A 26,292-nucleotide genomic window follows, 5' to 3' on the forward strand; every position below is an offset into this window, starting at 1 on the left:
TATTTGCAGCAGTAACATACAAATAAATTTAAAAAAAATCATACATTGTGTTTTCCGGATTTTTTTTTTTCTCACAGTGGACATGCACCTAAGACAAAAATTTCAGACCCCTCCATAATTTCTAAGTGGGGGAACTTGCAAAATCGCAGGGTGTTCAAATACTTATTTTCCTCACTGTATTTGCAGACGACACTATGGTCATTGGGATTATCTAAGATGATGATTAATGTGCTTATTGGCAGCAGGTTGGACGGCCGATGCTCTGGTGCAGTCGGACCAGGTTGGAGCTGAACATGCTCAAAACTGTCAATAAGACAGTAGATTTTAGGAGACATCACTGTACATGGCATTCTCTCACTGTATCAAACAGCCCCCGTGTCACGTATCGAGACCCTCAGATTTCTAATTCATAACATTTCACATGACCTGAGGCGGAAGCCCAACATCAGCTCCATCCATCCTAAAAAAAAGCCCAGCAGAGAATACATTTCCTGCAGCAACTCAGGAAGTGTGGTCTGCCACATCCCAATCCACACAGCAGTCATCAAGTCTGTCCTGTACACATCCATCAAAGGTCTGATGAGGAGCCGCCACAAAACAGGATAGAAACTGGCGACAACGAACTGCAAGATCAGCAGAAAAAAAAAATCATTGGAGCTCCCCTGCCTACCCTCCAGGACTTGAACTCCTCAAAACCCAGAAGGAGGGCAGAAAAAATATTAGGATCCCAAACAACATTTGCGCTTATTGTGGGCTGAAATTTGCTTAGGGTGCCAAAAAAGTGGCCACCTACCCCTCAAAATGAATTGTGAGTTAGCCTTTACCACGCTTTTATGAAAAACGTGGTAAAATATTCAACATATTTGTAAAATATACTGGTATACGGATGTGACATCACACACAACAGAACAAGCCTGGTTTATGTGGAGACATGAGTATGCATCAATGTTGAAATAAGGTGTAAGTAGCATACAGAAAACCTTTTGTTACCTTGACAATGAATTGGTGCATTGGAACTTTGCTGTAAGTCATTTGATACACAACACTGAATTTTCATTGGAAAATATAGAGAAGGGCAGAATAGTAAAAAAAAAACACACCAGAAAACAGGATAGATAAAGCATGAGATGGAGTGATATAGTGATATAGCAGGCGTAACAGTTGTTTACTAATATTAGTAATCAAAGATAATAGGTTAGGAGACTGTGAGCATGAAGGTACTGTTTGGACTATGGACGTGACGGACAATAATTAGTGTTTAGTGGAAGATCGAGAACCACCACCAAGCATGCTTAGAATGAAATTCATAAACACTGTTGTGTTCAGCACCATTGTTGATACGGACAACTCAATAACCAGTTTTACAACAAAAACATCAAGAAGATCATCACAAAATGGTCTACAGACGTGACAAAACCGCTACGGAATGAGCATCCATGGCAGTCATAATGCAGCCACTGAGAAATGTATCCAAATGGAGGTCATCACAGATCAACTACAATCATTTACACCACTATTTGATACACAGTCTTTGTCAATAACGACACACACATGCACAGAAAGATGCAAATGGACATTTTTTGTTGTTTTAAAAGTTCAAACTGACACTGACAATGTAGCCTCAGCAAAGAGGACCAACTGTAAAGCAGAGAAGACCTGAAAACTTACCTCACCCATGGTACCATAGTAAGGGTGCCCCACCATGAAAACAGTCGTTCCTAGAGGAAAGAGCTCATCTAACCTCCTAAATGTGGTCAAAAATGAGTAGAAGGCCTTGATATCCTGACAGGTGAGAAAAAAAGAGAGAAAGTGTGAGTGCCTGACTACGTATTCTGTAATGTAATCTCATGTAATGTTTCCAATATGCATGTACCTTAACCACAGTCTGGTAAGCAAAAGGCAGGATCTGTTTGGACCACTGTTTCTCCAGTACAACCTCTCCGTTTGCTTTGGGAACATATTTTCGGCCTGTCAGCAACTGACCATAAACAAGGACTTCTGTCTCATTCACCACAATGCCTTTCCTCTTCAAATAACTAGATAAAAAAAAAATAATGAAAAGAACAAAACATTTTTAATCCAACAAAGAAAGGAAGTTGTTGGTTTCAATGCAAAGACTTAAAAAGCAAAAAATAGCAGCATGCACATCATCTTCAGCAGTCACATTTTACAGTTGTGTTCAAAATAATAACTGTGTTTAAAAAAATGAATAAAGCTTAAAATTCTTAGAATAGCTTTTATGTACATATATTAAAATAATAAATTTGAAGAAATTTTATCCATGTTTTGATTTGGAATAGAATGTGTAGTGTTCCCAATGCATGAATTAAATTTAATTAATTAATTAAAAAAAATGACGAAAAAATTAATTAAAAAATGTATTAAATTAACCAGCTGCCACTGCTTGCCATCTCTGAGAATATCATGGCTTGGAGACAGAACACAGTACTGATTGGTCAAACTTCTTCTTTCTCTTCTGCTATGACTCTGTAGGTTTGTAATCCTCTTCTTCCTCATGTTGATGCTTTTATGGTTTGGCAGCACCATACTATATCATTGTGTACTTCATGATAGGCTTAACTTTTCTTCCTCGCTTGTTTTGAACTCTGCCTTCTGCCATCATTCTGCACAAGCTGCCCACATAGAGCACATAGTAAAATACATTATCAACTATATTGTTTATATCACAGGATGCCAAATTCCAACTGTGGGAAGAATTTCTACCTGTATATCGACAACAAGATGATGTGGCCCGAGCCTACTAATACCCACATTGCAATGAGAATGAGTCCTTGACACAGCATCATCACCCTGCCCCCAACCCATTTTTTCCTTTCAATCAGCATTAATCTCATATATGGCCTTTTCTGAAGCCCAACTAAGAGGAATCCACAATAATGATGGAGAACTTTAATCCCTGGTGAAAACCAACAATTGGAAAGAAGGCAATGTCATTTCTTAGTCTTACTGTTCAGTGATTCCCTGGACATCTTTCAGCCATTCCTTTTGTTCCTTGTCAGACAGGCGCATGACTGTGGTAGGAGGAGGGGAAGAGTTGTCATACAGTCTTTGGACACCAGGAGGTTCCTCCACACAAAACCTGAAAAAGAAGGAGAAAAATGAGGTTCTATTTCATTCCTCCTGACTGCCAGAGGGCGGTGCTTTAGCACCTGGATTATTCCATGCGCGCATGCACATGCTCCTCTGTCTGAGGCTTGCAGGGGATCGCTAGGCATTCTGCCTGTTATCCCAGGTCATGTTTTCGGTCCTGTGGCCCAGCAGACTCTGGAGCGTGCTGTTCACAACAACAGGTCTCAGCAGCAATTTGCCGAATTACAGCAGACTCCCAGGTGCCAACCTAAGCCCACAGGTCGTTTTCTTCCATCTAATGGTCGTGCTCCCTGGAATCAGGGTCTACCACATCAGCCCTCCCAGCAGTCTACCTTTCGGCCACCCATGGGTGGACCACCCAGAAATGGCTGTTGTGATGCGCAGGCCCGTCATGCTCACCCCTCAAAATCATCACGGGGTTAGTAGTTGGGCAGTACTCTGGTATGGCACCCAGTACGGGGCTACCACTCATTTCTCCCAGACAGCTCGACCGGTGGCGGTAATTGGTCTTGGATCAGTGGGTGATTTACACATTGGTCAGGGGCTACAATATTCAGTTCAATCGTCGTCCCTCCAAGTTGTTACAGACCCAGAGAGGTCTCTTGTTCTCAGGCAGGAGATTCTCGAGCTCCTGAAGAGCGGGTCCACAGTTCTGATCAACTAAGGGGGTTCTATTCAACTTACTTTGTAGTTCCAAAAAAGGATGGTGGCTTTCGCCCTATCCATGACCTCAGGAAGTTAAATCAGTATGTGAAAGTCCTGTGTTTTCGCTCTGCACAATGGAAGTTCTACAGGCAATTTGGGTGGGAGACTGGTTTACCAGTACTGACCCGAAGGATGCCTATTTTCACATCCCAGTGTCAGTTCACCACAGGCAGTTCCTCCGGGTTGCTTTTGAGGGACAGGCATACCAGTTCAGAGTCCTCCCCTTTGGGCTCTCACTCACTCCCCGTACCTTCACCAAGTGCATGGCAGCAGCAATCTCTCCATTGAAGGCTCATGGGATACAAATTTTTCCGTATCTGGACGAATGACTTGTATGCGCACAGAGTCGGCAGCAATCACTCGACAACACTCGCACCCTACTGCAACACGTGTCGCAGCTAGGGCTGACTGTGAACGTGACGAAGAGCTCCTTGACCCCATGCCAACAGGTGGTTTTTATTGGCATGGCGCTCGACTCACTGGCAATGACTGCTTTCCCATCCCCGCGAAGGGTGAACAACATTCTCACTCTGGTCTGTCGTGTTCGCAAGAATGCCAGACTGACTTATGGCCTGCTCCTCCAGCTCATGAGGAAACTGATGGCAGTGTTAGCAGTCATGTCTCTGGGACTCCTGTCCTTGCACCCCTTACAAATTTGGCTCAACAGCTTGGGCCCAAACCCCATGCTGCATCAACACAGGACTGTGCATCTTCCAGTTCAGTCTGCCCGACATCATCACCGCTGGGGGGAAAGGGAGTTCCTAACACGTGTTGTTCCATTGGCCTTTCTACCCTCCCGCCAGGAAGTCGTTCTAACAGATGCTGCACTTTCTAGCTGGGGTGCAGTGTGGAACCACAGTATGATCAGGAGTGTCTGGAACCCTCAGGGGAGTCTCCAACATAACAATGTGCTTGAGCTGCGTGCTGTCCACCTAGCTCTGAGCCATTTCTCCCCTGCCCTAGAGGGGAAATGGGCTTGCTCGGTTGGACAACACATCGACAATGTACCATATAAATCATCAAGGGGGCATGAGGTCTGTTCATTCCCTGAAAGAAGCCCAGGAACTTTTCCAGTGGGCTTTGCTTTGCATACTGAGTCTCAGGGCTGTGCATCACTACGCTGCAGATTCCCTCTCACGTCAGAAACCACCACCAGGTGAGTGGCGCCTCAACCCAGATGTTGTTCTACTGATCTGGGACAGGTTTGGCAAGGTCGAAGTCGATCTGTTTGCCTCAAATGCAACAACACACTGTCGCCTGTGATTCACTCTTTCAGAACCACACAGCCCACTGGGCCAGGATGCACTGGCTCAGCCTTGGCCAGCCTGTCTACTATATGCATTTTCTCCTCTTACGTTGATCATGCTGACACTACACAGAATATGCATGACCGATCACACAGTGTTACTAAGAGCCCCGTACTGGCTGGGCAGGGCATGGTTCCCCATGATTCTGATGCTCCTCAGCGGAGAGCCGTGGTCTATCCCACAGAGGAGGGACCTTTTGTCGCAGTTGGATGGGAACATTTGGCATCCTCATCCAGAGCGTCTTCAACTGTATGTGTGGCCCCTGAAGGGACAGACTCCATGTTGAACTTTTGCATTTTCTTTTTTTATAGCGCCAAATCACAACAAACAGTTGCCCCAAGGCGCTTTATATTGTAAGGCAAGGCCATACAATAATTACGTAAAAACCCCAACGGTCAAAATGACCCCCTGTGAGCAAGCACTTGGCGACAGTGGAAAGGAAAAACTCCCTTTTAACAGGAAGAAACCTCCAGCAGAACCAGGCACAGGGAGGGGCAGTCTTCTGCTGGGACTGGTTGGGGCTGAGGGAGAGAACCAGGAAAAAGACATACTGTGGAGGGGAGCAGAGATCAATCACTAATGATTAAATGCAGAGTGGTGCATACAGAGCAAAAGGAGAAAGAAACACTCAGTGCATCATGGGAACCCCCCAGCAGTCTAAGTCTATAGCAGCATAACTAAGGGATGGTTCAGGGTCACCTGATCCAGCCCTAACTATAAGCTTTAGCAAAAAGGAAAGTTTTAAGCCTAATCTTAAAAGTAGAGAGGGTGTCTGTCTCCCTGATCTGAATTGGGAGCTGGTTCCACAGGAGAGGAGCCTGAAAGCTGAAGGCTCTGCCTCCCATTCTACTCTTACAAACCCTAGGAACTACAAGTAAGCCTGCAGTCTGAGAGCGAAGCGCTCTATTGGGGTGATATGGTACTATGAGGTCCCTAAGATAAGATGGGACCTGATTTTTCAAAACCTTATAAGTAAGAAGAACAATTTTAAATTCTATTCTAGAATTAACAGGAAGCCAATGAAGAGAGGCCAATATGGGTGAGATATGCTCTCTCCTTCTAGTCCCTGTTAGTACTCTAGCTGCAGCATTTTGAATTAACTGAAGGCTTTTCAGGGAACTTTTAGGACACTCTGCACTGTGTTGGTATATGGCATTAGAGAACATAAAGAAGGAATCATATCCTTAAACCTAGTTACAGGGCTTTCTGAAAGACTTCTAGTGTAATGAAACTTATTCCCCACTGCTGGGTAGTCCATCAGAGTAAATGTAAATGTTATTGAGTTTCAGGAAATACTGTTAAGTCTTCAATTTCCATACCATAAGTCAGAACAAGATCTAAGATATGATTAAAGTGGTGGGTGGACTCATTTACATTTTGAGCAAAGCCAATTGAGTCTAATAATAGATTAAATGCAGTGTTGAGGCTGTCATTCTCAGCATCTGTGTGGATGTTAAAATCGCCCACTATAATTATCTTATCTGAGCTAAGCACTGTCAGACAAAAGGTCTGAAAATTCACAGAGAAACTCACAGTAACGACCAGGTGGACGATAGATAATAACAAATAAAACTGGTTTTTGGGACTTCCAATTTGGATGGACAAGACTAAGAGTCAAGCTTTCATCACCTTTCCTTCTAACAACACTCAATAAGCATTTGGGAACTGAGGACACTAATTGTTGAAGCTTTGTAGGTGGAATTCTTTCCCATTCTTGCTTGATGTACGACTTCAGTTGTTCAACAGTCCGGGGGATGTCTGTTGTCATATTTTGTGCTTCATAATGCGTCACATTTTCAATGGACGACAGGTCTGGACTGCAGGGAGGCCAGCCTAGTACCTGCACTCTGTTACTATGAAGCCATGCTGTTGTAACAAGTGCAGAATGTGGTTTGGCACTGTCTTGCTGAAATAAGCAGGGACGTCCCTGAAAAACATGTTGCTTGGAAGGCAGCATGTGTTGCTCCAAAACATGGATGTACGTTTCAGCACTGATGGTGCCATCACAGATGTGTAAGATGCCCATGCCATGGGTACTAACACACCCCCATACCATCACAGATGCTGGCTTTTGAACTTAGCACTGGTAACAATCTGGATGGTCTTTTTCCTCTTTTGTCCAGAAGACACGACATCCATGATTTCCAAAAAACAATCTGAAATGTGGACCCATCAGACTACAGCACACTTTTCCACTTGGTGTCTCTCCATTTCAAATGGAGAAGGTGGCGCCATTTCCGGATGTTGTTGATGTATGGCTTTCGCTTTGCATGGTCGAGTTTTAACTTGCACTTGTAGATGTAGCGACTAACTGTTTTAACTGACAATGCTTTTCTGAAGTGTTCCTGAGCCCATGCGTTAAGATCCTTTACACAATGATGTTGGGTTTTTAATGCAGCATCACCTGAAGGATCGAAGGTCACGGGCATTCAATGTTGGTTTTCGGCCTTGCTGCTTACGTGTAGAAAGTTTTCCAGATTCTCTGAATCTTCAGCTTATATTATGGACTGTAGATGATGGAATCCCTAAATTCCTTGCAACTGAACATTAAGAAACATTGTTCTTAAACCGTTTGACTATTTTTTCATGTAGTTGTTCACAAAGTGGTGATCCTCGCCCCATCGTTGCTTGTGAACAGCTGAGACTTTTGGGGATGCTCCTTTTATACCCAATCATGCCACTCACAATTAGTGTCCTCAGTTCCCAAACACTTACTGCGTGTTGTTAGAAGGAAAGGTGATGTAACACAGTGGTAAACATACCACTGTCCCAGCTTTTTTAAAACGTGCTGCAGGCATCCATTTTAAAATGAGGAAATATTTACACAAAAATAATAACGTTTATCAGTTTGAACATTAAATATCTTGTCTTTGTGATGTATTCAATTGAATATAGGTTGAAGAGGATTTGCAAATCATTGTATTCTGTTTTAATTTACATTTTACACGTCCCAACTTCAATGGAATTGCAGTTGTAATTCTAGTCTGTTGTGTCCTGTTTGTGTACTTAGACATTATATTGAATTGACAGCTGTGTTTTGCAGAAATGATGCTCTGTTTGTGCGCAATGAGGGCCCCAGGAAGGGCTACACCTTGTCCAAGCAAAGATTGCTGCAGTGGGATGTATTATTGGCCGCCTCGAACGGCAGCTGAGGTTTGGTAGGTGCACACTTGAGGTTTGGTTGGTGCACACTCCTCATGACCTTGTTGGTATAAGGTCTGGATGACTATATAGTTCTAGATGACTGAAGGTATATAGTTCTGGATGACTGCCAGAGTTGGTTGTCATTGATAGTCTTGGCGGAAGAATTGAATGCTGGGTGACGTGTTCTCATTTTTTGTTGCTGACGTCACCCAGGTCACACCTACTGGCGTGACTCTGTTGGTTTAAGACTCAACCTCTGCATGCACGCATGGAATAATCCAGGTGCTAAAGAGATAGATAGATAGATACTTTATTGATCCCAGAGGGAAATTCAAGAAAAGCACCGCCCTCTGGCCGTCATCTGGAATTCACAGAACCGTAGTTATGCCATCAGCATTCTATTTCACTCCTTCTGACCGCCAGAGGACGGTGCTTAGCACCTGGATTATTCCATGTCCACATGTGCAGAGATCAAGTCTTATACCAACAATGTCACATTAGTGGGCGTGATTTGGGTGACGTCTGCCAACAGTATATCACCTGGCATTCAGTCCTTTATCCCTCTCTTGTGCAGAGAACAGAAGGCTGACATTCTTGCAGAACATTTGTCTTGCTGGAGCCTCGCAACCTTTTGGTTGGAGATGCATGCAGGTTCCCCAGAACGTAGTTACCTATGTAACTCTCATTCTCATATATACGTGACTGTATGTGATTTTGTTCCCCTTCCAAAGAAAACTGAACAGAAAGTTACACTGTCCCAAGCTGTAAACATATGCTATTTAGCAATTAATCAAAGATCTGACCCTAATCCCTAAAATTATTTTCCAATTTAATGCATTTAAAGGCAAACAAAAAATAAATGACTTGAATACGTAAAAAGTAATGTTTCCATGAGGATTCAAATTTAGGATGTCTGATCGATCGCCACATGTTATAAACATTATACTACAGACACGCTAAAGGAAATTTAGAAGTTGTAGCATTAAGCAGGTCAACCCACGTGGCTACAAAGTTAAGGCAGTGACATCACACCTGTCATCATAGATGAGAGGCTAGTCACTCCAGCAACTACCTATTAAAACAAATGTCCTACAAAATCCTAATCATTATAAAACATATCATGACTACTTATTAATCATTACACACATCTCATAACTAATACATAGATCAAGTTTAAGACACACAGAATTTACATAATAAAAGGCAAATGCAAAAACACTGAGACCATATTGTTCGGGGAAAAGCTCCATTTGACAAATTCAACATCACTGGGGAAAAACTTTGATTTGTCATTCTTACTTGGTGTCTTCATCTGACACAGCTACAATACGAGCTTCCTGTAGATGTGGCCAGTTAACAAACACAGACTTCCCCAGTACTTGAACAGCAACATCATCAGATATCTAAAGACAAAAAAATTAATGGGTGACAGAAAAGTGAGTATACGAAGCACAAACCACAAATAAAATCAGGGAAGTCCGCCAAAGGGTACACATTTCAATTACAGTCAGTCATAATACAGTTAAAGCTTTATATAAATTATAATTAGCAAAATCTGTCAAGCCACATCAATGTGTGCTCAGTTTCTATATCACATTAATACTGGAACTATAAATGCAAAGGTTAATAAGTTGACGTGATTACTAATATGTTAATCTCCCAGCAATACTTAGAACTAAAGTATTACCAGCTGAAGTGTTGGGTATAAACACTGGTGTGGTCAGGTGGGAACACTGTCTTCATGGCTAAAACCCATGATTTCCCCCTCTTATAATCCTTTGGAAAACCACAGAATGTTTAAGTATTTTCAATGGAATAAAAGCATCATATCGTAGACTTTACTATGCCGTTTTACCCTAAAGCAAAGTATGTTCCAAATATCAATACCTCAAATGAAAATTGTAAAATATGGCTTGATTTTTAGCACCCACTTACAGCTAGTTTAGTCAGGCATTCATATTATTGTCTGGCATGGTCTGCAGTGGTACCTCTAAGCTTACAAATGTAATGCCTACAAAGACTTTTTTTTACAAAGTCTCTCTGGATTGCAATAACATCAGGGCAGAAAAAGTGCCCAAATAATTATTAATATTTGAATTACTGCAACTACTTAAGAAGTCACTTTATTTGTAAAAAAAAAACACAAAGCCTCACCATTTCTTCTTCCTGAGTGGGAAGGATCTCCAGTAGCATGTTCTCTCCTCTGCTGCTCTGCTGGAACACAACAACCCCACTCTTCTTCTTATAAAACTAACAGCAGTGGATGAGCATGAGGGGGAAAAAAGAAAAGAAAATAAGGGCAAAAGAATGCGGGGGGGGGGGGGGGGGGGCATCATTATTAAATGTAGCTTTTCTTGAAAAATTTACAAGGTACACATGTTTTTGGATACGAGCATTTTTCATAATCTTGCCTCTGTACACCACCATAATATAACAATTGTAAATATCAACATGTGCTTGTGGTGTCAACTGTTCAGACCATAAGATTGGTCAAACTAAATGCAATCTTATCTATTGCCAATTGTCTTTTCACAAGTCAGGAGATGGATACATGAAAATTTCCTGGTCACGAATGTGTGTTGGATTCATTTTGAGGAATGAATGAATGAGTGAATAAACAAACAAACAAGCCCATGAATATGCACCGACAGCTAAAAAGGGAAAAGACCGTATATTTAAATAGGTGTTATCAGAAATCTTTGTAACCACATGCCTGAACTGAAAAAAATAACCACTTAGTATATGCTGCCCTTTTTTTTTTTTTTACTAGTTTGAGAGGTCCTGCGACTTATAGTCCAGTACAACTTATAAATTTGTGTGTGTGTGTGGGGGGGGGGGGGGGGCGGATGGCAACAACAATCACGATTCACAACCACAAATTTTCTTTACACTTGAAATGAGAAACACACCATTAAACTGCCTTTTCGTTTTAAAAAACAAGAGCGGTAGAAACTTCCTAACAGGCTTTGATTACTTTCAGCATGTGTTGAAAACAGTCAGGTCACACTTAAAACATTTTTTGAAAGAGCGGCCGCCATTGGCCAGCAAGACATTCCAAAAAAGCTGGGACAGGACGATTAGTTCTAAATATAAGTCTCACAAGACTCCTTCCAGCATGGTCACTCAACTTTTGAGAACCATCTACTTGACAGATTTACCATACGGTTTGTATGTCTTCATGATTGATGTAAATAAAGTCCAAGACATTTTCAGTGGCTTGAAAATGTATTTGCGTGTGCGCACACACACACACACACACACACACACACACACACACACACACACACACACACACACACACACACACACACGTGTCTACCTTGTGCTTGATGTGTTGAAGAGTTGGGAAGCCACAAAAGTACAGCACTGAATGATCCACACGATTGCTGATGTGATCTACCCGAACTTGCCAAGCATCCATGGGAATGTGTTCTTTCCTAAAATAACCAAAGAAAAAAATTAACCTTCAGTGAACAGCGGACTGCTGTGTTGGGCTGACACAAACGATTATTTCACTAATCGACTAGTCGCCGATTATTTTTGCGATTAGTCGACTAATTGTATCATACGTAAATTGCGGCTTATCGCACCAGCATGCAGCTGCTATTACATAACCATCATTACCTTCAAGCTTGAAGTGTTTAGGCATGTGCTAACAAAAAAAATAGACACTTGAAACATCGCTGTTATAACGTTACAGCAAACACATAACATATGTGTGCTAAGGCTAATGAAACATATTGATACAGCTATCAATATAAGTAAGTAGCTCACTATAGATGTTAATGGTAGCAGCTAACTAGCCAATTAGCATATAGAGACAGCTGTCCCTCTACATCTGAATCAGCCACAACGTGCTTCCTTCTCAAATGCTCCTGCATCGCCGTTGTTATACCTGGCATGACAGTGAGTGATGTTGGGGCCCAGCTGAGGCAGGGTTGAGATGTATACGAAGTCTATGTCACGGTCATATGTGTACAGGGCACACTCTGTATGACGATTCCTGGCCTTCTCTTCTTTCGTAAGCTTTTGATTGCAGGGCTCCATGGCTGCTAGCAAATACCTCTGTTCAAATAAATACATACAAGCGCACCAGTGAGACACATACAGTACATAAGTTATAGTTACATCATCAGGCCTGTCCTGCAGTATTAGATTGATCAGATGGTTTTGTTTTAAATATTGGGTACTAATGGTGTAACAGTAATTGCCCTATATATCTGTTGAACTCACATGGCTTGAAAACTTTCAGTACAAAGAAGCTATTTTATGGCCTTCTCGCACAACACTTCACTCTTCACTAATGGAGCTATTTTTTTGTTGATTGATTACTTTGTTCGTCCACAAAAGAATTTCAAATTCTGTCAAAGACAGTGAACCAAAACAAAAAAAGCACAGCATATATATTTCTTACCGATAACTTTGAACAGAGCTACAGCAGCTAAGCAACCAATATGTCCAGCAAAATATAAAAAAAATTAAATTAAAAAATAAAATATTTTTTGAGCTACATTCTCAAGGTTAACATCAAAACTAGCAATTTAGGAACTGGAACCGCTTTCAACCTACTTTACAGGATGGTTTACTTTCAGGAAGCTAAGTTCTAATTCTTGCTGAATCAAAGTTTCAACAGTTCCACCAGTCATTTAAACAATGCAACAGGTGCGTCTCAGAATGAGCAAACTTTTTTCTGAACTGTTGATCCATTACTGTTGACATCAGTGGTTCTCTCAGTTAGTCTAGGACCCAGCTTAGACAGGCATGCACATCATTTAGGAGAGGATAACTCAACTGTTCTTGAATAATATGACCATAATGAACAACTTGGGATATGCGCCAAAATCTCTATCTGGGATGAACAGCCCAAAAATGACCCCTCCCTTTTTCATCCTGAGTGTTACTTCAAATACAGCTGTATTTTCTAAACAGCAGCAGCTACAGATTTTCCAAGGTACTCAATAAAATTTCTCATTTTGATATTTTAAGAGAAAACATTAGTTCAACTGACCTTCATACAGTCTGCAATCACCACATATTTAGTAACTTAAACGTTCTGGACAATTGGCTGTTGGGAAATTTCCCTGATATTCTCAAAAACATTTAAGATCTCGAGATACTGCTGTCTGATGAAGAAGCAAGTTTTGTTTTGTATTTTTCACTTTAAATCAATATTCCATTGATGACAGTATGAGTGAAAATAAAATTTCATTATATTTGGCAAATGTTCGGTTTGTTTCGGTGTACGGTAATAAGTTGACCCACTTATTTTAGCCATTTTCTCTTAAAATATCAAAACTGAAATTTTACACTTTTCTATGACCCTCCCAAACATGTACTGGTTATTCTGAATATCTTGAAAAAAATCTACAGCTGCTGCAGTTTAGAAAATACAGCTGTATTTCAAGTAACACTCAGAACAAAAAAAGGCGTGGTGATTTTCGGGCTGTTTGTCCCAGATACAGATTTTGGCACATATCCCAAGTTGTTCATTGGGGTCAAATTACTTTAGAACAATTGAGTTAGGCTCTCCTAAATTCTGTTCATACATGTACTCAGCTAAGTCCTAGACTATGTCATGACTATTTCCCTTTCTTACTGTAAAGTTCATTTGTTGGAAAACAGCACTTCACATTAACAGAAACAATCACAGACCTGAACTTTATTTATTTGTCTATTTCTTGGAATCTTAACTTGTGCCTATGATGCATTTTTGCCTGCAACTAATATCTGCTTTTAACACACCTGGCTTGATCAATCAATCAATTTAATCAATTTTATTTATATATAGCACCAAATCACAACAAAGAGTTGTCCCAAGGCGCTTTATATTGTAAGGCAAGGCCATACAATAATTACGTAAAAACCCCAACGGTCAAAATGACCCCCTGTGAGCAAGCACTTGGCGACAGTGGGAAGGAAAAACTCCCTTTTAACAGGAAGAAACCTCCAGCAGAACCAGGCTCAGGGAGGGGCAGTCTTCTGCTAGGACTGGTTGGGGCTGAGGGAGAGAACCAGGAAAAAGACATGCTGTGGAGGGGAGCAGAGATCAATCACTAATGATTAAATGCAGAGTGGTGCATACAGAGCAAAAAGAGAAAGAAACACTCAGTGCATCATGGGAACCCCCCAGCAGTCTAAGTCTATAGCAGCATAACTAAGGGATGGTTCAGGGTCACCTGATCCAGCCCTAACTATAAGCTTTAGCAAAAGGAAAGTTTTAAGCCTAATTTTAAAAGTAGAGAGGGTGTCTGTCTCCCTGATCTGAATTGGGAGATGGTTCCACAGGAGAGGAGCCTGAAAGCTGAAGGCTCTGCCTCCCATTCTACTCTTACAAACCCTAGGAACTACAAGTAAGCCTGCAGTCTGAGAGTGAAGCGCTCTATTGGGGTGATATGGTACTATGAGGTCCCTAAGATAAGCTGGGACCTGATTATTCAAAACCTTATAAGTAAGAAGAAGAATTTTAAGTTCTATTCTAGTATTAACAGGAAGCCAATGAAGAGAGGCCAATATGGGTGAGATATGCTCTCTCCTTCTAGTCCCCGTTAGTACTCTAGCTGCAGCATTTTGAATTAACTGAAGGCTTTTCAGGGAACTTTTAGGACAACCTGATAATAATGAATTACAATAGTCCAGCCTAGAGGAAATAAATGCATGAATTAGTTTTTCAGCATCACTCTGAGACAAGACCTTTCTAATTTTAGAGATATTGCGAAAATGCAAAAAAGCAGTCCTACATATTTGCTTAATATGCACATTGAAGGACATATCCTGATCAAAAATGACTCCAAGATTTCTCACAGTATTACTAGAGGTCAGGGTAATGCCATCCAGAGTAAGGATCTGGTTAGACACCATGTTTCTAAGATTTGTGGGGCCAAGTACAATAACTTCAGTTTTATCTGAGTTTAAAAGCAGGAAATTAGAGGTCATCCATGTCTTTATGTCTGTAAGACAATCCTGAAGTTTAGCTAATTGGTGTGTGTCCTCTGGCTTCATGGATAGATAAAGCTGGGTATCATCTGCGCAACAATGAAAATTTAAGCAATGCCGTCTAATAATACTGCCTAAGGGAAGCATGTATAAAGTGAATAAAATTGGTCCTAGCACAGAACCTTGTGGAACTCCATAATTAACCTTAGTCTTTGAAGAAGATTCCCCATTTACATGAACAAATTGTAATCTATTAGATAAATATGATTCACACCACCGCAGCGCAGTGCCTTTAATACCTATGGCATGCTCTAATCTCTGTAATAAAATTTTATGGTCAACAGTACAAAAGCAGCACTGAGGTCTAACAGAACAAGCACAGAGATGAGTCCACTGTCTGAGTCCATAAGAAGATCATTTGTAACCTTCACTAATGCTGTTTCTGTACTATGATGAATTCTAAAACCTGACTGAAACTCTTCAAATAGACCATTCCTCTGCAGATGATCAGTTAGCTGTTTTACAACTACCCTTTCAAGAATTTTTGAGAGAAAAGGAAGGATGGAGATTGGCCTATAATTAGCTAAGATAGCTGGGTCAAGTGGTGGCTTTTTAAGTAATGGTTTAATTACTGCCACCTTAAAAGCCTGTGGTAAATAGCCAACTAATAAAGATAGACTGATCATATTTAAGATTGAAGCATTAAATAATGGTAGGGCTTCCTTGAGCAGCCTGGTAGGAATGGGGTCTAATAGACATGTTGATGGTTTCGATGAAGTAACTAATGAAAATAACTCAGACAGAACAATCGGAGAGAAAGAAAGAGTCTAACCAAATACCGGCATCACTGAAAGCAGCCAAAGATAACGATACGTCTTTGGGATGGTTATGAGTAATTTTTTTCTCTAATAGTTAAAATTTTATTAGCAAAGAAAGTCCTGAAGTCATTACTAAAGTTAAAGGAATACTTGGCTCAATAGAGCTCTGACTCTTTGTCAGCCTGGCTACAGTGCTGAAAAGAAACCTGGGGTTGTTCTTATTTTCTTCAATTAGTGATGAGTATTGAAGTAGTAAGATGTCCTAGCTTTACGGAGGGCTTTTTTATAGAGCAACAGACTCTTTTTCCAGGCTAAGTGAAGATCTTCTAAATTAGTGAGACGCCATTTCCTCTCCAACTTACGGGTTATCTGCTTTAAGCTGCGAGTTTGTGAGTTATACCACGGAGTCAGGCACTTCTGATTTAAAGCTCTCTTTTTCAGAGGAGCTACAGCATCCAAAGTTGTCTTCAATGAGGATGTAAAACTATTGACGAGATACTCTATCTCACTTACAGAGTTTAGGTAGCTACTCTGCACTGTGTTGGTATATGGCATTAGAGAACATAAAGAAGGAATCATATCCTTAAACCTAGTTACAGCGCTTTCTGAAAGACTTCTAGTGTAATGAAACTTATTCCCCACTGCTGGGTAGTCCATCAGAGTAAATGTAAATGTTATTAAGAAATGATCAGACAGAAGGGAGTTTTCAGGGAATACTGTTAACTCTTCAATTTCCATACCATAAGTCAGAACAAGATCTAAGATATGATTAAAGTGGTGGGTGGACTCATTTACATGTTGAGCAAAGCCAATTGAGTCTAATAATAGATTAAATGCAGTGTTGAGGCTGTCATTCTCAGCATCTGTGTGGATGTTAAAATCGCCCACTATAATTATCTTATCTGAGCTAAGCACTAAGTCAGACAAAAGGTCTGAAAATTCACAGAGAAACTCAGCAATGACCAGGTGGACGATAGATAATAACAAATAAAACTGGTTTTTGGGACTTCCAATTTGGATGGACAAGACTAAGAGTCAAGCTTTCAAATGAATTAAAGCTCTGTCTGGGTTTTTGATTAATTAATAAGCTGGAATGGAAGATTGCTGCTAATCCTCCGCCTCGGCCCGTGCTACGAGCATTCTGGCAGTTGGTGTGACTCGGGGGTGTTGACTCATTTAAACTAACATATTCATCCTGCTGTAACCAGGTTTCTGTAAGGCAGAATAAATCAATATGTTGATCAATTATTATATCATTTACCAACAGGGACTTAGAAGAGAGAGACCTAATGTTTAATAGACCACATTTAACTGTTTTAGTCTGTGGTGCAGTTGAAGGTGCTATATTATTTTTTCTTTTTGAATTTTTATGCTTAAATAGATTTTTGCTGGTTATTGGTGGTCTGGAAGCAGGCACCGTCTCTACGGGGATGGGGTAATGAGGGGATGGCAGGGGGAGAGAAGCTGCAGAGAGGTGTGTAAGACTACAACTCTGCTTCCTGGTCCCAACCCTGGATAGTCACGGTTTGGAGGATTTAAGAAAACTGGCCAGATTTCTAGAAATGAGAGCTGCTCCATCCAAAGTGGGATGGATGCCGTCTCTCCTAACAAGACCAGGTTTTCCCCAGAAGCTTTGCCAATTATCTATGAAGCCCACCTCATTTTTTGGACACCACTCAGACAGCCAGCAATTCAAGGAGAACATGCGGCTAAACATGTCACTCCCGGTCCGATTGGGGAGGGGCCCAGAGAAAACTACAGAGTCCGCCATTGTTTTTGCAAAGTTACACACCGATTCAATGTTAATTTTAGTGACCTCCGATTGGCGTAACCGGGTGTCATTACTGCCGACGTGAATTACAATCTTACCAAATTTACGCTTAGCCTCAGCCAGCAGTTTCAAATTTCCTTCGATGTCGCCTGCTCTGGCCCCCGGAAGACAACTGACTATGGTTGCTGGAGTCGCTAACTTCACATTTCTCAAAACAGAGTCGCCAATAACCAGAGTTTGATCCTCGGCGGGTGTGTCGTCGAGTGGGGAAAAACGGTTAGAAATGTGAACGGGATGGCGGTGTACACGGGGCTTCTGTTTAGAACTACGCTTCCTCCTCACAGTCAGCCAGTCGGCCTGCTTTCCCGGCTGCTCGGGATCTGCCAGAGGGAAACTAATGGCGGCTAAGCTACCTTGGTCCGCACCGACTACAGGGGCCTGGCTAGCTGTAGAATTTTCCACGGTGCGGAGCCGAGTCTCCAATTCGCCCAGCCTGGCCTCTAAAGCTACGAATAAGCTACACTTATTACAAGTACCATTACTGTTAAAGGAGGCAGAGGAATAACTAAACATTTCACACTCAGAGCAGAAAAGTGCAGGAGAGACAGGAGAAGCCGCCATGCTAAACCGGCTAAGAGCTAGTAGCTGCGCTAAGCTAGCGGATTCCATAATGTGTAAATAATTTAGAGGTGATTCAGCAGAGGGAGTGCTTTAGTTCAGGCACGTGAAGATTACACTGTGAAACAAATCGTTATCTAGGTAACTAGATCAATCTAACTGCGCAGATTAAACAGCTAACAGATACAGCAAAACACCGCTGTGCTCCGGAACAGGAAGTGATACAATACCGCAGTGAGAGCCAACCACCAGTAGAGGCAAGCAAGAGCTCGCATATGTCACTTGTCATAGAATTGATGAAAAGGTAACCAATGGGACCACTTTAAGTTGCCATTTTACTTTGTGTGCATGTACCTCATCAATGAAGGGAATGAGCACCACAGCCTCCCATTCCTGCTGCTTGCCATTAAGGTCAGTTTTAAAGTCAAGGGGGTAATATTCAATAATGGGTGAATTTTCGCTTGTCATCAGGTGCTGAAAAACAAAAATTAAAACAATGAATCGTTTTTATATTATTGTTTTGCAAAAGAACTGGAATGACATTTTTTTATATATAACTCAATAACACATTTTTGCTAGTCTAAGCAAATTCCAGATATTTGTAACAAGAAACATCATGTAAAACACGCTGAAGGTGGAATACGAGGTCTGTGAGAAAAGTATCCAACATTTTTATTTTATGCAAAAAATATATGGATTTGATTCATATGTTTTTACGTCAGCCAAGCTTGAACCTTCGTGTGCATGCGTGAGTTTTTTCACGCCTGTCGGTTGCGTCATTCGCCTGTGGGCAGGCTTTGAGTGAGCACTGGTCCACCCCTCTCGTCGTTTTTTCATTGCAAGGAAATGGTGGAATGATTTGGGCTTTGTTCCATCAGATTTTTTTCAGAAACTGTTAGAGACAGGCGGCTGGAAACCATTCGGAAAATTCACATGGCTTTTGGTGAAAATTTTATGGGCTTCACAGAGATTATGGAGTGTTACTACCGCTTTAAGGACGGCCAACAATGGCACACGGCGTGTTAGAGGACAAGTTGGGACATGCCTATCTCGGCTTTCAGTGGCTTACCAGTCGAGTGAGTATAAGAGAAATTGTGGAGAGCTGGGCACTCAAAAACGGAGGTGTTCTTTGTCTCGCTCCATCAGCGAATCCGTCGTGACGCACGAAGCCTCCGTGCGGATTTCCATGACAAAATCTCTTGTTAAAAGTGAAATCTGCCGGAAAATGGCTGATGTCCAGCTGTTGTGATAACCAGAGAAATTGCACACGATGGTCCCGGAGCCATACAGCGATCCGTTTAGAAATGAAATGGTCGTTTCTGACTGTCGATCGCGGCTCAGAGCGCGGCGTGCCGTGCGCCATTGTGGGCCGTCCTTAAAGCGGTAGTAACACTCCGTAATCTCTGTGAAGCCCATTAAAATTTTCACAGAAAGCCATGTGAATTTTCCGAAGGGTTTCCAGCTGCCTGTCTCTAACAGTTTCTGAAAAAATTCTGATGGAACAAAGCCCAAATCATTGCACCATTTCCTCGCAATGAAAAAACGACGAGAGGGGTGCTCAGTCAAAGCCTGCCCACAGGCGAATGACGCATCCAACAGGCGTGAAAAAACTCACGCATGCGCACGAAGGTTCAAGCTTGGCTGACGTAAAAACATATGAATCAAATCCATATATTTTTTGCATATAATAAAAAGGTCGGATACTTTTCTCACAGACCTCGTATATACTCAAAGTTAATCAGGACAGAAAAGTTGCAAAACAGTATTTTCTGAAGTATGTTGTGTTTTTATTTTATTTTTTACTAGTTTACGAAGTCCTGTGACTTACACTCAGCTACAACTTATGTACCGAAAAATGTTAAGTTTGCAATTTGTAATAATTATAGTCACTCCATAAGACTTTCACAGGACTCAAAGCCCTAAACAAAATAAGCTCTATTAATAAAATAAAAAAAAAATGCCAATAATAAGTACACTACAACAACGCACAAAAATCCCAAATTAATGAGCTGCAATACAGTAAAAAGGTGCAACTTGTACTCCGATGCAACTTATACTCCAGAAAATACAGTTAATAAATGTGTCTCATGTGCAATGTGTACACCCTTGCACTGTATATGGGCTTGTGGTTAAACTGGTGTTACCCTGTACGACTCAGGCAGCAGCTCCATGCTGGCAGCAGGCAGAACTGCCAACAACTGTTGGAAAGGCATGAAAGGACGTCCAAGTTCAAAGCTCAACTCTAACCCAGATATATTCTTGATGTCAGATAAAAAAGGAGCATAGTGGTATGGGTAGTACCTAAAGAGAAACAATTAAGCAATATTATTAGGTAACAAAAAATGCCAAACTAGAAGAAGGAAAAGAAAAAGGAGAAACAGGGATTCAAGAAACAGCCTGGTTTCCAATAAAGCTAGACTTAGTCGTAAAACAAGCTCTACTTATTATTTAACCAGGAGTAAAAGAGTCACTGAATAAAAATCTGTTTGTGTTTTCCAAGAATGTCCTGGCCAGTACAGAATAATTAGGAAATAACCCCCTTGTGTCTGATGATTTGCGATGGTTCATGCTGGTTATACAGTCGCACATTGAGTTTTACGCGTTATCCCATTCTAATCCAATTCCATCGTTTGCATGGTTTATTTTTCTGTAAGTAATTCAGTCGGCGAGCTTTACCATGAGGCAGCATCACTCCAACAGCGGTCAGGGTGTGGAGTAATCCATCAAATGTGACACAGTAATTCTGTATCAGAAACCATATCAATACTTTCGTATTGTAGCTTAAATTCACCCATTTCTGCAGCGGCGGTACACAACTTTCTCTTGCTCTCAGCTAACAGCGCTAACAGCGCGGCCGGTGTTCTGTCGAATTGTGTGTCTCGTTGCACAAATCGACAGTTCCGCATCCCGACAATACCGCACGTGTGCTCATGCGCAGTTGTGTGGAGGGCTGGCCTGTCGACAGGAATGACATCTCGTCAGAATGCATCCAAATGTGAAATGGTCGAATATTTTGCCACTGTTACCCCAATACTATAAAGTCTGAAATCTCACACGATTAACCAATCACATTTGCAGATAAAAATGTAATTGGATTAGAACATAAATTGTACGATTTGAAATTCTGCATAATAAATTCTTGAACATTCCTTCAAATTGTATTTCTTCAATCATCCATCAAGAAAATTTTTTATTTTATTTTATAAAAAAAAAAAAAAGAAAAAAAAAAGAAAGTAAACGTAGTAGCAAAGATGTTCTCACCAGCTCCAGGACTGAACTCCATGGTAATAGTAGTGGAGAATCCACTGGATACCTTCCACGTAACACTTGGCCTGTTCAGCCAGAAACTCACTAAAAATTGTGGAAGAACATACTTTATGATCACTTGTAAATATTAACAATACTAAAAGTATTTGTTACTGTTATGATGAAAGCAAACTGCTTTCGGAATAAAATGAAACACTGGTGTACACATGTATATTGAACAAAAGGTATGCCTTGTTGCCATGTTTGTATACTCACTCAGACACCACATCCACGCTCATCTTGGTCATATAGTAGGTGCGCTTGTACTGCCGGAACTCCGTTTCAAAAAGATCATCTTCCTCATCATCTTCTGCCACGTCTTTATATTCTCTCAGAACTTTTTCTGGTGAGGCGAGACTTGTCGGACAGTGGTCTGACTCCTGCCTCTACAGGATGTGCCACAGAAGAAACCCTGTGACTAAAACAGTACTGGACATGAATCAGTATTTTTCATGTTATTGAAGTAAATGCGGGCAGCACAGTGGATTACTGGGTAGCACTGTTGCCTCACAGCAAGAATGTTGTGAGATCGATTCCCACCTCCCAACCTAAAACCACCTGTGGTTTCCTCCCTGTGTTTACGTGGATTCCCTCCAGGTGCTCCGGCTTCCTCCCACATCCAAAAACATGCAAGTTAGGTGGATTGGAAATTTGAAATTTTCTGTAGTTGTGCGTGACTGTGTTTGTTTGTCTATATGTGGCTCTGCGACAGACTGGCGCCCTGTCCAGGGTGTACCGCGCTTCACTCCCTTTGACTGTTGGGACAGGTTCCAGCCCCCTTGACCCTTAACTGGAGTAAGCAGCTAAAGTTAGTGAGTGAGTGAAGTAAATCCCTACAGGACTGTATATCTACCTTAGCTTCCATCTCTTTGTTGGCAGCTTTCATCTCTGCTGCCAATCCAGCGTCCTCATTCAGGTATTTGTTTCCAACTTTACTCTCAAACCACTTCAGGTCCATAAACACCTCATTGAAATGTTCTCGGTCAAACTGAACAGAAACAGTAAAATAAATCAATAATATAAAAGAGGAAGTTGAAAAAAGAAGTACAAAGAATAAAAAACTAAGTGCATTTCAAGTTAGAAGTGTACAATGTAAAAAAGTTAATTATTCAGTAACCATTTAATTAATAATATAAAAGTCTGCATAGAATAACTGCAGAAAAATGGTATGATTCTGTAGAGCACAAAACTTCAAAACTGAAATGAGTCAAATGATTGATTTAATAAGTTCAGTATGACTTATCTTTTGTGACGATCAAATCGGCTTTGTTTTCTCTGAAACAATGGTTTTACAGATTCTAGTGTTCAAGAACCAGTTACTAACAGCTGAATCACAATCAAGCTGACCAACTTGCAAGTGTTGATGTTATAGCCCAATCTACAATAAAATGTGTGTTCAAAAGTATGGAGTTTGTTGTCATTTCCATTGCTGCCAAAAGATGCCCTTAACTTCCAAATTTGATAGAGATCAGATGAAAACTTTTTGAGCGACAGCGAATTATGTGCTTCTTATCTGAGGAATTTTACCGTTATGCTGGTGCATGCAAAATATTCAATTCAACTGATACAGCATTACTTGATATTTCATTTTTGTAATTACTTTTTTCAGGTTCAGGAAGGCACAGCAACCAATCTGAACCATGATGACATATCTATATGAACATAGAACAATATTTAATTTCAGACTTTGTTTTTTCAGATAAACCTGGGGTGTTACAATTTTTCATTTTGTAAGCACTTGTAAAGGTAAAGGCCTTGAAATAATAAAATATGTTCAAATAAACTGGTTATTGTTAATTTATATTGAGGAGTCACAGTTGTATTAACAATATGTTGAATATCAATGAATTTGGATTGTTTGTTTTCCCAAAAATTTGAGTTTTGTGACCACACCTTTTGTTCACCAAAATCCTGTAGTGTCCGTACATAGTTTGCATGTTTTTATGGTAAAAATTAATATTCCTATAACATATTTTTAGTAATTTAGAAATCGAAATATTGAACATGTTGAAAATTTGTGGCACTGCGAAAAATGGTTGTTAAGTTGATGTGTATCACAGTTAAATTAACTTTGAAACAACTCATTGCAAGAGATTAAATGGTTATATTGGTATATATGGTTATATGGTTGAATGGTTATATTTGGATAATTTATAGGTGTCTTAGCTGTAGTGTCCATACATCAGTATGCATCAAAATCATTGGAATTAACCAGTATGTAAAACAACCACGATGTGATATGTATCTACCTGAAAAAACATATATGATATTCCATGTGTCTAATCACCCACAGCATCTACATTACTTGAAATATTTACTTATCCTTGCTTTCATTATCCTTGTTCTGTTATATATTTGGTTTAACATCATACTAACTTTCCTGTAAAAAGTACAGTCCATACCAAGAACTATGGTCACATGTATCTCTGACAATACAAACAAAGAACCCTACAATCACAACCTAAAAACTGATAATATAATCACGTACAAGAGAGCTATTACAATAGCATGTAGTGTCCGTACATAGCCAGTTTCAGAATTTAACGTTTAGTTCAATGCTCTGTAATTTTGCAATGAAGACAGTTACTTCAAAAATATTTTCAGGCATTGAGCTCTGGATACTACAGATTGTTTTAGAAGTATTTTCATCTTCATCTGAGGAATGTCATTTTTCACCTCTTGTGCACCACAGTTGGTCAACTTGATTGTGAATCAGCCGTAAAAATATTTGTTAACCTGAGCCTGAGTTTTTGTTCTTTCATATTTCTTGGATAATTCTGGATCTCCTGCCATCACCCAAATCTGCCTGTACAGTGAGCTAAAAGTGTGTTTTTAATTCAGGAGCTTGAAATTTTAGTTTGTTGTCATTACTTTTTGACATCTTGCCACTAAAAGCAGTTAGGTTAGTTCATTAGGTCTTTCTGCTCTTGCGTCAGTTCATCAGTCTCTCCAAACTCCATAGCAAACTACTACAACTAGGTACGTCAGTGAATCAACAGGGAAGCAAAACCTTCACTATATTTTGCATGAGTTAAAACATGAATAATGGGAGAGACAGAAAAGAAAAAAGGCAATAATACCTGCAATCTCTGCTGAAGTAAAAGCTTAGTTCATTAAGATTTGTTTCGATGACAAAGGCTCTCAGTCATCATCTAGAAGCATTTTTCTAGAATTTTGCAAAAATAATTCAATTACTGTATTTTCATACATTTACATTTTTCTGTCACTTTTTATGTACAGGCCAGGTTCCTCCTCAGTAGCCACTGTTAAGAGTCATGGTACCACACGCAACTCTGCAATCAATTATACAAAACTATAAGATCTGGCCTACAAGCTTTGCAATGACGAAGCGAGCCAAAGGTAACAACCAGGAATTCACAAAATTTTGTCCAAAAGGTCCAATAAAACCTCAGGCTCACAACTAAAAACTTGATGGAGGACTTGGTGGCACCTTACTGAAATGTAATAATGTCCACCTTACAAAGAGCACTCCATCACCATGAGCTGAGAGGCTGCCAACCATGGATGAAGTCATTACTTTAAAATTCACTCTAAGACAGACAAACGTTTACAGCTGGTCACCAGGACAAAGGCCAAGCCACTTGTAAGTTTTGGCTAAACACCACTGCCATAACCTTTTACAGTAGGTGATGTCACATTTCTATTTGGTGCCTCCAACTCCTTCATAAACTACAGAATCGCCATTCTACGCTTCAACTGGACTTTTGGAACAAATATTTATGAGTTTTTGGGCATTAATTTGGTCCTCACAATGAGTTAATTTGTCATGACTTTTTTAAATATATATTTTTTGTGATCAATATTAACAATTACAAAATAAAAACTAAAATAAATAAGCAGTCTCACCTCAGACAGTTTCTCAAGGTACTTCTCAAAGTTATATAGGTTCAAATGGCCATTCTCATTCAGATAGCCTGTGTCAGAAAGCAGTATTCATTTACCATCTACAGAACCAATCTCCTACCACAATTAACATTCAGTTACAAAGATTTATGAGATCAGACAAATTAATTTTGTGGAAGGGGTGGGGGGGAGCAAAAAAGCACTCAGAAAAACAATTACAGAAAACCAGAAAAAAAAAATCATCGTTTACTAAACATTTCCAAAAGCAACAGAGCATATGTATGTGTGTATCTCACCCTCCAGAGTGGGCAGTACACTGATGTATGTTTTATACAACAACGGCAGTGCATCATGGTTGATGTGGAGATGAGGAAGGTGAGGGATAAAATCATTTCCTACCAGGAAGCCCATCAGAATCCAGTCATCTATAATTTGCTCCAAATCATACTCTGAACCAAGATGATTCTGTACAATAAAACACACCAAAGTGAATAAAGCACAATCACTTACAGTACGCAGTCCCAAGAGGCAAAGCTGTCAGACAGTTTCAATATTAAAACTGATGTGATATGAATTTGAGGCAATGTTCACATGTGGAGTTGATATAACATATTCAAAACTGAAATTAAAATAATTTGAAAAATCCACGACCAACTTTTTTGGAGTAGTGTTGTCTTGCTGTTAAATATTTTAAGTATATGAATAAATATAAATA

The 26,292-nt window shown here is 40.3% G+C and overlaps 1 protein-coding gene across 1 annotated transcript in view; it reads right to left on the bottom strand.

Annotated features, from left to right (window-relative positions):
- Window positions 1-26,292, bottom strand: part of xrn1 (5'-3' exoribonuclease 1) — a 96,037-nt gene that overhangs the window by 51,233 nt on the left and 18,512 nt on the right. The window contains exons 8-21 of the mRNA XM_034183018.1: window positions 25,874-26,042; window positions 25,581-25,648; window positions 22,567-22,701; window positions 21,930-22,099; window positions 21,669-21,758; window positions 20,552-20,708; window positions 18,762-18,881; window positions 12,163-12,332; window positions 11,587-11,704; window positions 10,422-10,517; window positions 9,567-9,670; window positions 2,969-3,100; window positions 1,874-2,036; window positions 1,669-1,782 (exon numbers count right to left, since the gene is read on the bottom strand). Coding sequence (XP_034038909.1) covers window positions 1,669-1,782; window positions 1,874-2,036; window positions 2,969-3,100; window positions 9,567-9,670; window positions 10,422-10,517; window positions 11,587-11,704; window positions 12,163-12,332; window positions 18,762-18,881; window positions 20,552-20,708; window positions 21,669-21,758; window positions 21,930-22,099; window positions 22,567-22,701; window positions 25,581-25,648; window positions 25,874-26,042 — 1,806 coding nt within the window. The remainder of the gene's footprint in view (window positions 1-1,668; window positions 1,783-1,873; window positions 2,037-2,968; window positions 3,101-9,566; window positions 9,671-10,421; window positions 10,518-11,586; window positions 11,705-12,162; window positions 12,333-18,761; window positions 18,882-20,551; window positions 20,709-21,668; window positions 21,759-21,929; window positions 22,100-22,566; window positions 22,702-25,580; window positions 25,649-25,873; window positions 26,043-26,292) is intronic.

The sequence above is a fragment of the Thalassophryne amazonica genome, chromosome 12 (assembly GCF_902500255.1).
Source record: "Thalassophryne amazonica chromosome 12, fThaAma1.1, whole genome shotgun sequence".
In the NCBI taxonomy this organism is placed as follows: domain Eukaryota; kingdom Metazoa; phylum Chordata; class Actinopteri; order Batrachoidiformes; family Batrachoididae; genus Thalassophryne; species Thalassophryne amazonica.